This window comes from Cucurbita pepo, chromosome LG05 (genome assembly GCF_002806865.2).
Source record: "Cucurbita pepo subsp. pepo cultivar mu-cu-16 chromosome LG05, ASM280686v2, whole genome shotgun sequence".
NCBI classification, from domain to species: Eukaryota; Viridiplantae; Streptophyta; class Magnoliopsida; order Cucurbitales; family Cucurbitaceae; genus Cucurbita; species Cucurbita pepo.
Genome location: NC_036642.1, coordinates 1294559 through 1307746, shown reverse-complemented (window position 1 = coordinate 1307746; position 13188 = coordinate 1294559). Strand labels below are relative to the sequence as shown.

General features: G+C 39.2%; 4 protein-coding genes across 7 annotated transcripts in view; 2 read left to right on the top strand and 2 right to left on the bottom strand.

Annotated features, from left to right (window-relative positions):
- Positions 1-77: 77 nt before the first annotated feature.
- LOC111794977 lies at positions 78-1857 on the bottom strand. Its single transcript, XM_023677197.1, has 3 exons — positions 1183-1857; positions 644-1094; positions 78-556 (listed from the first exon to the last, which is right to left on the bottom strand). Exons 1-3 carry the CDS (start codon positions 1855-1857, stop codon positions 168-170), a joined length of 1515 nt encoding a protein of 504 aa, XP_023532965.1. The 3' UTR covers positions 78-167.
- A 1390-nt stretch (positions 1858-3247) lies between these two features.
- On the top strand, positions 3248-5712 carry LOC111795400 (disease resistance RPP13-like protein 4). 2 transcript variants are annotated; one of them, XM_023677810.1, is made up of 2 exons: positions 3248-4574; positions 4699-5712. In XM_023677810.1, the coding sequence occupies exons 1-2, from the start codon at positions 3313-3315 to the stop codon at positions 5528-5530; spliced, it is 2094 nt and encodes a 697-aa protein (XP_023533578.1). In that variant the 5' UTR covers positions 3248-3312; the 3' UTR covers positions 5531-5712. The 2 variants fall into 2 exon arrangements, with proteins under 2 accessions (XP_023533578.1, XP_023533577.1); XM_023677809.1 differs by having other exon boundaries at positions 3248-4674; positions 4799-5712.
- A 270-nt stretch (positions 5713-5982) lies between these two features.
- LOC111795399 lies at positions 5983-8813 on the top strand. The gene has a single exon (XM_023677808.1). The coding sequence runs from the start codon at positions 6430-6432 to the stop codon at positions 8713-8715; it is 2286 nt and encodes a 761-aa protein (XP_023533576.1). The 5' UTR covers positions 5983-6429; the 3' UTR covers positions 8716-8813.
- A 1494-nt stretch (positions 8814-10307) lies between these two features.
- Positions 10308-13188, bottom strand: part of LOC111795794 (deSI-like protein At4g17486) — a 3403-nt gene continuing 522 nt past the window's right edge. The window contains exons 1-6 of one of the 3 annotated variants that reach the window (XM_023678380.1): positions 13068-13146; positions 12817-12952; positions 12436-12674; positions 11140-11427; positions 10831-10911; positions 10308-10720 (exon numbers count right to left, since the gene is read on the bottom strand). In XM_023678380.1, the coding sequence (XP_023534148.1) occupies positions 10575-10720; positions 10831-10911; positions 11140-11427; positions 12436-12592 (672 nt within the window). In that variant the 5' untranslated portion in view covers positions 12593-12674; positions 12817-12952; positions 13068-13146 and the 3' untranslated portion in view covers positions 10308-10574. Of the gene's footprint in view, positions 10721-10830; positions 10912-11139; positions 11428-12435; positions 12705-12816; positions 13147-13188 lie in introns of those variants that run through there. The other 2 variants (XM_023678379.1, XM_023678378.1) reach the window with 2 other exon arrangements.

Here is a 13188-nt window from a genome sequence, read left to right as displayed (position 1 = left end):
TATTTTTGTGTCTATTTGGTCATATTAAAATAAATTAAAATTAAATCCATCCATTAATAAAAAAAAATGAAATTGATTTATAATTCAACCTTAAATTTTTAATTCATTGTCTATTTATAAATTTGAGATGAAAATGACATTTAAACTTGGAAAAAAAAATAAAAAATTTAGATCAAAGCATCTCCTACACGCTTCCCCTTCATAGCCAGAGCTTCCATGAGACATTGTTCTGTTAAGCTCAGAAGCTTGTCTCGTTCCTCACAGAGGCTTTGAAGTTTGAGTCGCTGTTCTTCAATCTTCTCTTCCATTTCTGCAACCATCCCTTCACCCACCTCTTTCCCTTTCCCTCCAAAGAACCCCATTGCTATCTTCTTCCACGCTTCGAACGCGAACCCCACTTCAAACCCAGCCAGCTCAATCGCCCTGATCCCTATCAACCATGAAACTAGACCCTCTCCCGTCATCTTCTCGAACTCCGTTCTCGACATGTCGTCCATCACTTTGCAGAACAAGTTCCACACAATCGTCTTCACTTTGATGCTCATATTTGACCTCTCTGCAATTCCATTCAACATGGCCGTCATAATAGTTTTGAGTTTGGAGGTCATAATATAATACCCGTGAAAATTGAATCATATAATACCTGAGATATCACCATGTTTGCCAAAAACTGCAGTGAATGTTCCAACCAGTTTCTCGGAGATCAAGTATCGGCTGCCGGCGCGCACCGTCGGAGTGTCCCTGTCAAAACCTTCAAAAGGGTTGCCGCCATCCTCTCCAAGTTCGAGCCTTTCTAAGAGATAATAAAGGGGTTTCTCAAGATATGAAAAATAGTTTGAATATTTGTCTTCCGAGCTGGTTTCGTCGTCGTCGTCGTCACCGCCGGCGTCTTGCAACATTGCGTTGACGAGGCTTTGATACTCAACATCGTCGGATTCAGAGAAAGAATCGAGGATCTGTTGAAGGGTTACTCCAGGCTTTAAGATGCTTTCATGGTGATGATCATCTGCTTCTAAGTGTTTATCATTCAATGCCAATGTACCAAATTGAGATGTTATTGATGCTTCTTCTGGCGGCTCTGTTTCACTTGGGATCTGCAGGGGAAATTTAAACAGGGGAATGATGATTCAAAACAGGGGACTGTGAATTAAACTCATGAATTCAATTGAGAAAATCACGAACCTGATGATCATAGATGACGCAACCAACATGGGCGACAAATCTACAGATTTTACACCAATAAACCCAAGAAAGTTCATCTCTTTCATCTCCACAAACGCTACACAAACTATCATCATCGTCGCCATTGTTACCGACAGCCTCACAGCTCGAAAGCACCATCGGATGAATGTGGTGGTCAACTTTAATGGCGGGGGGGAGAGCGCACTGGACATGAAAAAACGCGTCGCAATGGACACAACGGATGAAACTCGGGAAACTGATTCCTTCATCACACAGAGCACAAATCAAATGCTTGTGATCGGAGTTTCTATTGAGGAGGAGGAGGGGGTGGGGGTGGTGGTTGACGGAGACGAGGGGGAGGGCGGCGCAAGCGGCGGTGATGGAGAAAGGGCAGGTGAGGCAGTGGAAGGATGGGCCGCCAGTGGAGGCGGAGGCGCAAGCGGCGCAGTGGAAGAAGCCGGTGGAGCGGAAGAGGAGAGTGGAAATAGAAGGGTCGGAGAATTCTTGTAAAGAGATCATGAAGTGACGGTGGAGCGTGTCGAGGGAGTTTATGAAGGCGAGAGGGTGGTTTTGGTGGTGGTGGAGAGGGTGCGCCGCCTGGATTTGGAGTCTGTTTGTCATGCTCCGGGCGTTGTCCACGGTGGAGGTGAGAGTCTCGCCGGAATCGGAACTCATTGTGAAGATTGTGTTGACTGGAAATCAAATCGAAAGAAACGAAGACTTTTGGTTTTATATCCTTTTAGAGCCCAACGACAACGTGGCAATCTCATCTCTCTTATCTTTTATTATTATTATCATTCTTATTAATTAAATTTAAACCTCTAACCTACATCATTTTTTAAGTTTAATTATATTTAAAACTTTTAATTTCAAATATAAATAATTAAAACTGTCTTAATTAATTAATAACAAACAGGGTAAAATTTTAAAATATTTCGGCTTTCCTTTTTGGACTTCTCTCAAGATTTTAAAACACGTCCACTGGGAAGAGATTTCCACACTATTTTAAGTGAGTTCTCACATCGATTGGAGAGAGAAATGAAATATTAACTCTCTCTAATAGACGCGTTTTAAAAAATAGAGCTGACTGTGATACATAATGCAACAAAAGTCAAAACGGACTATACCAGTTAGTGATATGCTTGATTTGTTACACGATTAGAATATAGTATTTGAAAATTAATTAGGAGATGCAATGATTGATTGAATATGATTTGAATAAATTTAATGAAGAGTGGTTGATATGAGGAAACATTTAAAAAGACCATATTGTAAGGGTTTGAAATGGCATAGTCAAAGTCTTGGAGGTATTTTAGTTTTAGGGTTTAATTGCACATGATCTCATTCTCTAACCATCTTTGAAATTAAATTAACAATGAAGTGATCAAAGTCAAATCATTCATAAACACATTTTTAAAGCTACATTACCGTTGAAAGTACGAACAAAAATAGCATATGAACGTGGAATTTAAAACTTACTTCATTTTAATATCACTTGCTATTTTAAAATTTTATAAACATCCCAATAAAATATTGGTAAATGACAATGACGTGTGACATGCACAACTCAAAATCCTTCTTTGTCTTGTTTTTGTTCTCGCTCTTGCTGGTTGTTATTTTATGTATCGTTGTGGTTGAAGCGGATTTCGTTGTCTAAGTTAGCTATAAAAGGTCGGGAGTAGACAAACGTTCAAGTTAAAATTCTCGAACTCGATGCAACTATGGCGGGGTCGAGATTGGTGAGATGAAAGAAAAGTGACAAAGGAAGGGAAGAATCTTTGGTTTCGTGGAAGATTTGTCTTGCAAGTTTAACTTTGAATTTCAATTTTATTATTAAAATTAAAATTATGGAGAATTTTAAAATTAAAATTTTATTATACTATTAAAACAAAATTCTATTAAAAAAAATTATAAAAATTAAATTTAAAGAATTTATAAGAAGAAAAATCTAATGTTTAAAATTATTAGAATTAAATTCTAATTTTTACGAAGAAATTTGTAATTTAATCTTTTTTTTTACGAATAATTACTTTTTATGAAGTTTCTTTTCTTCAACCTTTGATCAGAACAAATTCCAGATCTTTTGATTTCTTTCACTCATCTCCGAACTTCACTGAGCTTTCTGCAGCAATGGCTTCCCGATCTCCTCCCTTACATCCGCAAGCTTCAGACCTAATTCCAACAATTCCCCAAATGATCGAATCGTTGTCGAAACTGCACGGAGAGCTCTCCACTGCCCTCAAAGAATCCACCACCAGGGCCCAAGCCGCCGCTAATCGGCGTGCTCCAGCCTCCGCCGACGATCAGATAGAGGAGGCTGCAAGGCCTCATACAGAGACTAATGCTAGCATCAGGGCGAATCAAAATCCCCAATTTGAGAAGTTATTGACCAACATCGAGCATTTGAAGGGGGCGTTGGAGGCAACAAACGAGCTCGATAAGCAGCTCAAAGAGCCGATACAGAGCATAAAAGGCAGTCTCGAGGAGGTTATCAAAAGCGTCGAATTAGATCAGAAAATCGAAGAGAATTTTCTTGATGCGGTAAGTAAGGATATGAAGACGTTGAAGTTCCAAATTCCTTCGTACCAAAAGTTGTCCTTGGCTGGAAACACCGCCCATTTGGTTGACAAGGGAGGTGGAACGGCGAGGCAGGATGAGTTCAAGTTGCCAAATTTGTATGCCCATAAGGTGTTCGACGAAAGTCCTGCTTTTATAGAAATTCAGGACATTTACAACGGCTTTGGTGATGATATCTGTAAGAAGTGCTTTTTGTATTTTGCTGCGTTTCCTGAAAATGTAGTGTTGAAGAAGCGATTACTTACACATTGGTGGATTGGAGAAGGCCTTCTGGACTCTTCTGGCAGTGGAGATCAAATGCCTGAAGTTCGTGCTGGTGAGATCCTTAAGAAATTTGCAGAGAAGGGTTTGATTGTGCCGCTGAAGGAAGAACAGAAGAAGGTCAAAAAGAAGTTTACAATGCCACCTATTGTTCGTTCTGCTGCAATTATCCTGGCCAAAAAAGAGCAGTTTTTGAATTATGATTCCGGGGACAACCCAATTGGCAAATCTTCTGGCTGTGATAGGATTTTTCTGGTGAAGGGGGGAGGTCTTCGCCAGCCGAAAGCACCGACGTTGACGACGGATCAGAATTTGGAAGTTACCATGGAATCAATCTTCAATGTTAGCCAACCTTTCCCTGATTCTGCATTGGAGTGGTTGGCCAAGAAAGGGGAAGTAGACATGAGAACTGACAAAGTTGTGGAGTGGTTGTTAAAGCTGAAAAACCTCAAAGTTCTTTACTTGGGGAGATGGCAAAGTGCAGTTGATGAGCAGCAAATTGAGGTCGAAAGCCTTGAGTTCTTAGAAGGTTTGAAGAAGATGAAAAAACTGAGGCTTTTGAGCCTCCAAGGGATCTCCTGGATCAACAAGCTTCCAAATTCCATAAGAACATTGAGTCAACTCAGAGTGTTAGACTTGAAATCTTGTTTCAATCTGGAGANAGATGAAAAAACTGAGGCTTTTGAGCCTCCAAGGGATCTCCTGGATCAACAAGCTTCCAAATTCCATAAGAACATTGAGTGAACTCAGAGTGTTAGACTTGAAATCTTGTTTCAATCTGGAGACACTTCCTCAGGGCATAGGATCTCTCAAGAGGCTCACACATTTGGATGTCTCCGGCTGCTATATGCTTGATCAGATGCCAACATCCATATCCAAACTCACTGAACTTAGAGTCTTGAAGGGGTTTGTTACAGGGAGGTCAAGTCTCAATGATCTGAGAGGTTTTAAGAAGCTCAGAAAGTTGAGCATCAACACGAACAGGCGTGATTTCCCCGACGAAACGGATCTCCGTGTTCTCCAAGATCTTGGGGAGCACGGTAAGCTTCGAACTCTCGGCATTGTATGGGTGGCTGAAGGGTTGAAGCAACCATCATCAGGCGAACGAAACATGATACGACAAGTAACGAGGAAAATCGGCAGACAGCTAACCATGCAATTGAGCAAACAAAGGGATCAGTCTAATGATGTGATCTTAGAACTACCAAAAGAGTTAGAGAAGCTTGAGATGGAATGTCTGCCAAAGGAGAAGCTACCCTTATGGCTAAATCCTTCAAATTTGACAAGCCTGAAGAGACTCTACATTAGAGGAGGGAAACTAGCAGAGCTCGGGAACGAACCATGGAAGGCCGAGGTCGTTCGTCTGAAATACATGACGGAATTAAAGATAGAATGGAGAGAACTTCAGAAATCTTTCCCAAATTTGAGTTACTTGCAGAAAGTACGATGTCCAAGAGTTACTTTCTGCCCCTGTGATGCCAATGGAGTGTGGATGAAACCATGCCAGTAGTGATAAAAACAATGGTGGCATTGAGAAGCAGCAACCTAAAAGAGCAGCTGGTTATGGTGCGTATACTAAATGTATGGTTCTTTCTGAGTCTATATTCATTTTGGTTATGTTTCCTGAATGTTTGCTCATGAGTTGATTTCATTCATAGAAAATTGAATTGAGAGTCATTGAAGTTGGATCTAGATCTTCATTTTTCTGGTCAAAATTCGTGGTTGAGCGAGAAATGGAGTCCCAGGAAGAAAAGAAAATTCATCGCCAGCTAAATGAAGACAAGAACCAGATGATCTTGTCGATCCTTGTTCCCTGTCCTCATCCTGTTTGACTCTTTTAAATTAGTATATATCAATTCTCTCTTTCATAAATAGTTATTAATAAACTTAGGTCATCTAGTTAACACATAGTTTCCCCTACGAAATTCAAAGGTAAAGGTTAGTATAGGATCGTTTGTAAGTAAAGAACACTATTTTCATTGGTTCGAGCCTTTTTGAAAAAAGCAAAAGCAAAGCCACGGAAGATTAAACTCAAAGTGGACAATATTATATAATTATGGAAGGTTATGATTCCTAACAAAGTCATAAAGTTTTTTTTGTTGGTCAAAAGAAAAAATTAAAGTCATAGTTTCGATCCCGTCTCAATATTAAAACAAAATCATGATTTAAATCTTAGGAATGAAAAGTAAAGTAAAGATGAGCTGATGAAGTAAGATATTGGTCAAAAGAAGAAAAGAAAGTCAATGTTTTGCTTTGTCCTCCTCTATAATTGACCAGTCCTTTCTTAGCCTTCCAGTTCGTCTCTGAAACCTTTTTCGTTCTCAATTCTTCATTTCAACAAGCCTACAAAAAAATGGGAACACAACCAGACATGAACAAGACCAAATTCAGCTGAAAAAACCCACTCCCATGGCTTCCCTGACTGAGAAATTTCCAGTCCACACTCTGTTTCTCGAAACACCACCCTCAAATAACCAGACGCTCGATATAATTCCACCGAGAGTTAAAGAAATCTGGGAAGAATGGAACATTAGAGGCCTAATCCTCTTCAGTCTCTCCTTACAAACCTTCCTAATCCTCTGTGCTCCTCTCAGGAAACGCACCTCTAGAAAACTCCCCATCTTCCTCCTCTGGTCCGCCTATCTCCTCGCCGATTGGACCGCCAGTTTCATCGTCGGCCTCATTTCCAACAACAACGACGACAGCAGTAACAAGAAAAAGTCCGATGCCAATCAAGAACTTCTCGCCTTCTGGGCCCCTTTTCTCCTCCTCCATCTCGGCGGTCCCGACACCATTACCGCCTTTGCTCTCGAGGACAATGCCCTCTGGCTTCGCCATTTAATCGGCTTGATTTTTCAGGTCGTCGCCACTGTTTATATCTTCATTCAAACCATCCCCCAAAACAATCTCTGGGTTCCTTCCACTTTGATGTTTCTTGCAGGAATCATCAAGTACGCCGAGCGGACTAGGGCTCTGTATTTGGCGAGTTTGGGGAGTTTCAGATCCTCCATGCTTAAGGAGCCTGACCCAGGTCCTGATTATGCTAAATTAATGGAGGAGTTTTCTTGTAAGGAAACTGCCCATTTGCCTACTCGCATTGATCTCGTCGAAGAGCCTAACAAAGAATGGAGCCCTTTCACAAGCACAGTAAAACAGGGTACTCTGAGTGAGCTTGAGGTTGTTCAATACGCCTTTCTTTACTTTAACAAATTCAAGGGTTTGATTGTTGATTTGATATTTAGCTTTAAGGAGCGAAATGAAAGCAGGGATTTCTTCTTGGCAAGAACCCCAATTGATGCCCTCAAGATCATCGAAGTTGAACTCAACTTCATATATGAAGTTCTCTTCACCAAACTGGTTGTTCTTCATAACAAATATGGATGGTTTTTCAGATTCGTTTCTGTATCTTCTGTGATTACGGCTTTGATTCTGTTTACCCATTTGGATAAAACTGATCTTGACAAAATTGACGTTAGGATTACTTATTCTTTGCTTATTGGAGCTTTAGTTTTAGAATTGATATCCATTTTCATGACTGTCTTCTCTGATTGGACTGTGGCTTCCCTTAAAAAGGATGATTCCAATGTTGCCACCATTTTTAAACACTTCCTCCGCCTCAAAGGACTGAGATTGTCTGAGCATAACAAGCCACCATTCTCAGGCTGTAAGAAGCTCGACACTCCACGAATCGTTCGTCGATGGCGTGAGTCTGTGTCTCAGTTCAATTTGATATCATATTGCCTTTGTGAACGTATTCCAATGGATGATTTGAGGAACAGATCATTCTGTTGTGGCTGCAATCTTGCTTGGAAGAAACTCATTCGTTGGTTTCGTGATGCAAAGGTTGTTGTGGTTGATTATCTTGGTGCCAAAGAGTTCCTTGATGATTGGAAATATGTCTCCAGACAGCCCGTTTTTGAGGATCATTGGGGCTTTATCTTCCGAGAGATGCAAGACAAGTCCAAAGCTGCAGAAAGTGCACAAGTTACTGAAGCAATATGTTCATCTAGAGGCTCCTATGCATTGAAATCAATGGAGCTTAACTCGAACGCCGACGTTGATGAGCTGATATCCTACATCGACGATGTTGCTTTTGACGAGAGTGTTATGCTATGGCACATAGCAACAGAACTTTGCTTCCGAGACGAACAAAACACAAACGCCGACAACAAAACTCATACTCCTCCAGAATTCAGCAAGCTCTTATCAGATTACATGCTCTACCTATTGGTGATGCTCCCCTCGATGATGTCGACCGTGGCAGGACTTGGGGAAATAAGGTTCAGGGACACCTGCGCCGAGGCAAAAAAGTTCTTCGACCGACGAGGATTGGAGTGTAGCTCAAACGAAGATACAAACAGAAGGGCATGTCGGGAGATACTCGGGGTGAACATAAAAGCGAAACCGGTGACAGTGAAGGGAGATAAAAGCAAATCTGTACTGTTTGATGCTGCAATACTTGCTAAGAAGCTGAGAGAGTTCAAAGAGGAAAAATGGGAGATTATGAGCAAAGTATGGATTGAAATGTTGGGATATGCAGCCAGCCATTGCAGACCAGACCAACATGCTCAACAGGTCAGTAAAGGAGGAGAGCTCATCACTTTGGTTTGGTTGTTAATGGCGCATTTCGGGCTTGGAGAACAGTTCCAAATCACTGAAGGCCATGCCAGAGCAAAACTCATAGTAGATAAGTAACTACAGCTGACTCTCATTTTCTTTAATGGGTTTGTTCTTTACATTAAACCCGACCCCGAAAGCTTGTTTATCAATGAAGAATTTGTTTTTTTTTTTAATGATTATAAATTGATTTGTATCTATGAACTCTTAATATCTTGAATGGTAAATAAATAAAATAAAAATTTAACGAAAATAGAGCATTGGATTGGATTTAGTTGTAAAAATTATCGAGGTGAGATATTAATCCAACCAACTCGAATTCTTAGGTTGGTCGAAAAAAATTCATTCAATTTAATCAAATGACTTATGCATATAGCACTATATATTAAATAATAAATGCATTACCAAAATAAATTAATAGTAATATAGTACGAGTAGTTGGAGACTTTATTGTATGATATTTATTAAATTTAGTATATGGTTCACAATTTCCTACATATGTCANTAATGATTATAAATTGATTTGTATCTGTCGACTCTTAATATCCTGAATGGTAAATAAATAAAATAAAAATTTAACGAAAATAGAGCATTAGATTGGATTTAGTTGTAAAAATTATCAAGTTGTTAATCCAACCAACTCGAATTCAACCCTACATTAATACATTAATAGTAATATAGTACGAGTAGTTGGAGACTTTATTGTATGATATATATTAAATTTAGTATATGGTTCACAATTTCCTACATATGTCATTTTCTTATTTATTTCCTACATATGTCATTTTTCCACGTGTCAGCCTTTGAGCAACCAATCATCTTCTTTTCCAAATTCCTTTCTTCTCCTCTACACAATGCTCATATTCCTTCTAATAATAAAATATAAAAAAATAAAAAATAAAAATCTTATTATTTTTTTTTTAAATATTATTTTGAATTTGGTTTTTATCTTAAAAATAATTTGAAAGTAACAAACAAAAACACTGTAATTGTGAGAAGAAAATGGGGAAGAAAAGAGAAAGCAGAGAGAATTAAGAAGTGTTGAGATTGTTGGAATCTTGTTGGATGAACTTAATCTGACCCATCATCTTGGCCGCCAGTGGAAGGCCGCCGCAGTTCTTCATCAGCTCCACTTTGGTTTCCTTCAGATTTGAAGGATGGCGATGGCGGCTGGAATCGCCGTCCTTTGCAACTTCTTGCCAGAATATTTTCCACAAGCTTTCTGGGTCTTTCTGAGGAACCAAACGCCGCAAATTTCCCTCACCCACCATACCTTTTGCAGCTTTCTTCTGACAGCACAGTGTACAGAGTTTATATTTTAAAATTCAAACCCAATCATGTCAGCTGCAACAAATTGTCAAATTATAATTTTAATCGATCTTGTTTTCTTTCATACAAAAAAAAAAAGAGAAAGAAAGAAGAAGAGTCTGCCACAAAATGAGTTCTTAAATGATATCATCCCGAGGCAATGGCAACGGCAGCTGCTCTGTCGCGAGTCATGCTGTGACAGTAATGTGAGATCACACATCAGTTGAGGAGGAGAACGAAACCATTCCAAGAATGAAGAAACCTCTCCCAAGCAGATACGTTTTAAAACTTTTGAGGAGAAACTCAAAATGAGAAGCACAAATAAGACAATATCTACTAATGGTGGACTTGAATCTAACGAGTTGGTGTAATAAGAGGAAAGTACATGCGTAGATATTTTACATAGATGAATACAGTTTCAACAACCTGGGTGCCATGTTCCTTCACCTTAACATTCTCCAAATGATACAGAACATCATATAAGCTCTAAGCTACTATCATCATATCGCTTAAAACGTGAGGATATCAAGTAATTTGGCCTGATCAAATGATACACTCAATACTATATATCACAAATACAAACAATAAATAGATGAAGGCAAAGAAGTTGGAACCAAAGGGTAAATGAATTAAGCAGGTTCTCTAGCCACCTTCACTGGTTTCTCTTTTAGGAATGCTACCTCGCCATTAGGAGCCATCAGTAGATGATCCGATCCCTCATCTTCGCTCCTTGGTGATATAGAAGATGCAAGCGATTCTGACCCATCATCGTCATCTGCATTATGACACGAAAATCACAGGGAATAATTCAACAGGACGACGAGAACGAAAGTAAATCTTAAGAACAATACACTGGTTGTTTAGTGTTTCTATTCAGGAACATACCAGAATATGCTGGATGATCAGGAAGATGTCTCACTGCTGAAATCTGAATGCTTTCTGGAAGAAGACAATTGCAGAATGAACCTGTAACTCCAAATAATGGTATCATCAGGTAAAGGACTTAAGCAAGCATCAAGAACCCTCTAAAAAATACAAGAACCCTCTAAAAAATACAAGAACATATAGTAGTTGTGGAATTCATCTGAAGGAGATTCTCGAGGTACTGTGGAATACACGCAGCGGTCCGATCAATTCCATCCGAGCTTATTCCATGGCACAAAATTGCATGCTGAAGAAGAGAATAGTTCTTACCTAATCGGGCAAGCCGATTCACCCATCCAGGAATGGGCTTCCCAGTCAGTCGCATGCTGACTTCTTCTGTAAAATGGTTGCAATTTTTGGCTATCAGATGATATGTATCACCGTGGTACTCTGAAGAAAGGTGCTCCATGAATGATCGAAATTCAGCGCGAGACAAATCAGTGCTTCCCAATAACACTGACCTTCGGAAGATGAATCCAGGGCAACTTTTCGGCTCTACCTCGAATACGCCACTTGTAGGATACTCATGTGCTCCAAAGCCAAACTCCATACCGTGAACTGAGCATCAAATCAGGTAAAAATGACTATATGCTAGGATAAAATGCAAACAGAACAACACATCTAGTTTGTCAATGAAGTTTCAAATGGAAGCGTTTACCGATAATTACGTTATTACAAGGCTATAGGTGACATAACCTAAATGTGACCAAAGGGTTTTGAACCCTGCATACACTATCCCCATCCTATATTTTTTATACAAATAAGGTCGACTATTTCAATCATCTACCCTATTGAACGAAAAGATTGACCTCTAGTTCAAAGGAAGGGCGATTAATATCAGCTAACAACTTGTCTACGACCAATTGAGATTGGAACAACTGAAACGTGAACCGTTTTCCAATTATTATAAAATGAACAAAACTTGAGGAATGTGTAGTTACCCAAATGCCTTATAGTTGCACTCGTAATACCATGACCGACACAATGAGCAGACTGAAACGACTAATCAGTATAAGAAACAATTCACTAGCATGAACAGATCCTCAACAGAGCTATGAACAGAATCTGTTACACATGAAGTTAAAGAAGAGAACAACAATCAAGTAATGGCATGCTCACTTACATTTGCGACAGTCCCACGGAATATGTCATCCTCAACTTTCATCGTCCTAATTAACTAAACGAAAACTTTCTACCGATCATTCATTAGTATATTTCAAGAAAAAACTCCATATTTCTCGCAGATGCGTGCCAATAATCCCATGAAGGTTCAATAGATCGAACTCCAAATACTCCTAAGTCCCATCACTCAAGTCAGGAAGAGATAAATATAGGATTGCATAATGGGAGAGCTCAAAGGTATGCCCCTAACAAGTATCGAAGTTCAACTAATTACAGCTCCCTCCCATTCAAATGAAACTAAAACATACCATTTCATTATCCACGATTCATATATTCATCACAAGACAACCAATTTACAACCATTGCAAATAGAATTCAGAGGGAAAATGGAAATATGGAATGAGCACACAACAACAGTAATAAAGAAGTATGTGGTTTACATACCCTCAATACCCGAATGAAAGATTCCGAGCCCCAACCAATAGAGATAGTTATTTATAGGAGTAAGATCGTAGACGTTAAGATACAACAAAGCATGACTGCCGCCCTGCTCCTTGTCCTCGGTATAGTCCGGGCTAGATCTCAGAGGAAACAGACGCATTGTGTTTAATAGCCAGCCCGGGTTGAAAATACCCCAAAAATCACAGACTGATCATCTCTTCACCAAACACCCTTCAAGAAACCTAAGAATCCAAAGAGAAGTAGCTGAAGAACTATAAGGTTTCAATAAATGAGAATCAGAAAAGCTAAAACCTCAAAACTGGGGTGAATTTTCAAATGGAAGAAAAGCTCGGATGAACAGGTCGGAGTTGGGGGGGAAAATACCTTATAATCGTCGTCAGTTTGCACAAAGAAAGAGGGATTTCGAAAATTGAAGTAACATTCAAAGAATAAACCCTAAAAACATCGAAATGGGGCGAGTTGTATAGAATTTGCGGCCAATTGATCGAATGAGGAGGAGCTGAAAAAGATCGAAGAGAGAATTTAGCGATCCCGATCCCTTCAACTCTATAACAGAAATGAAAATTAAAGGAAGAAAACGCAAAATCAAACACAAGAATTGAGAAAGTCTCAACCAAATCTGGGGTTTCCAGACCAGAATCAATGCGGGGATGAAGGGTATGCAAAAAAAAAAAAAAAAAAAAAAAAAAAAAAAAAAAAAAAAAAAAAAAAAAAAAAAAAAAAAAAAAAAAAAAA

What these genes read in the sequence shown, in the direction of transcription:
- LOC111794977 (XM_023677197.1), bottom strand. Translation starts at nt 1,857, where the DNA reads ATGAGTTCCGATTCCGGCGAGACTCTCACCTCCACCGTGGACAACGCC. An exon ending in GCGTCATCTATGATCATCAG is followed by an intron (nt 1,095 to 1,182) that starts GTTCGTGATTTT and finishes TTTCCCCTGCAG; the next exon opens with ATCCCAAGTGAAACAGAGCC. An exon ending in CAAACATGGTGATATCTCAG is followed by an intron (nt 557 to 643) that starts GTATTATATGAT and finishes ATGGAATTGCAG; the next exon opens with AGAGGTCAAATATGAGCATC.
- LOC111795400 (XM_023677810.1), top strand. Translation starts at nt 3,313, where the DNA reads ATGGCTTCCCGATCTCCTCCCTTACATCCGCAAGCTTCAGACCTAATT. An exon ending in AAGAAGATGAAAAAACTGAG is followed by an intron (nt 4,575 to 4,698) that starts GCTTTTGAGCCT and finishes GAAAAAACTGAG; the next exon opens with GCTTTTGAGCCTCCAAGGGA.
- LOC111795399 (XM_023677808.1), top strand. Translation starts at nt 6,430, where the DNA reads ATGGCTTCCCTGACTGAGAAATTTCCAGTCCACACTCTGTTTCTCGAA.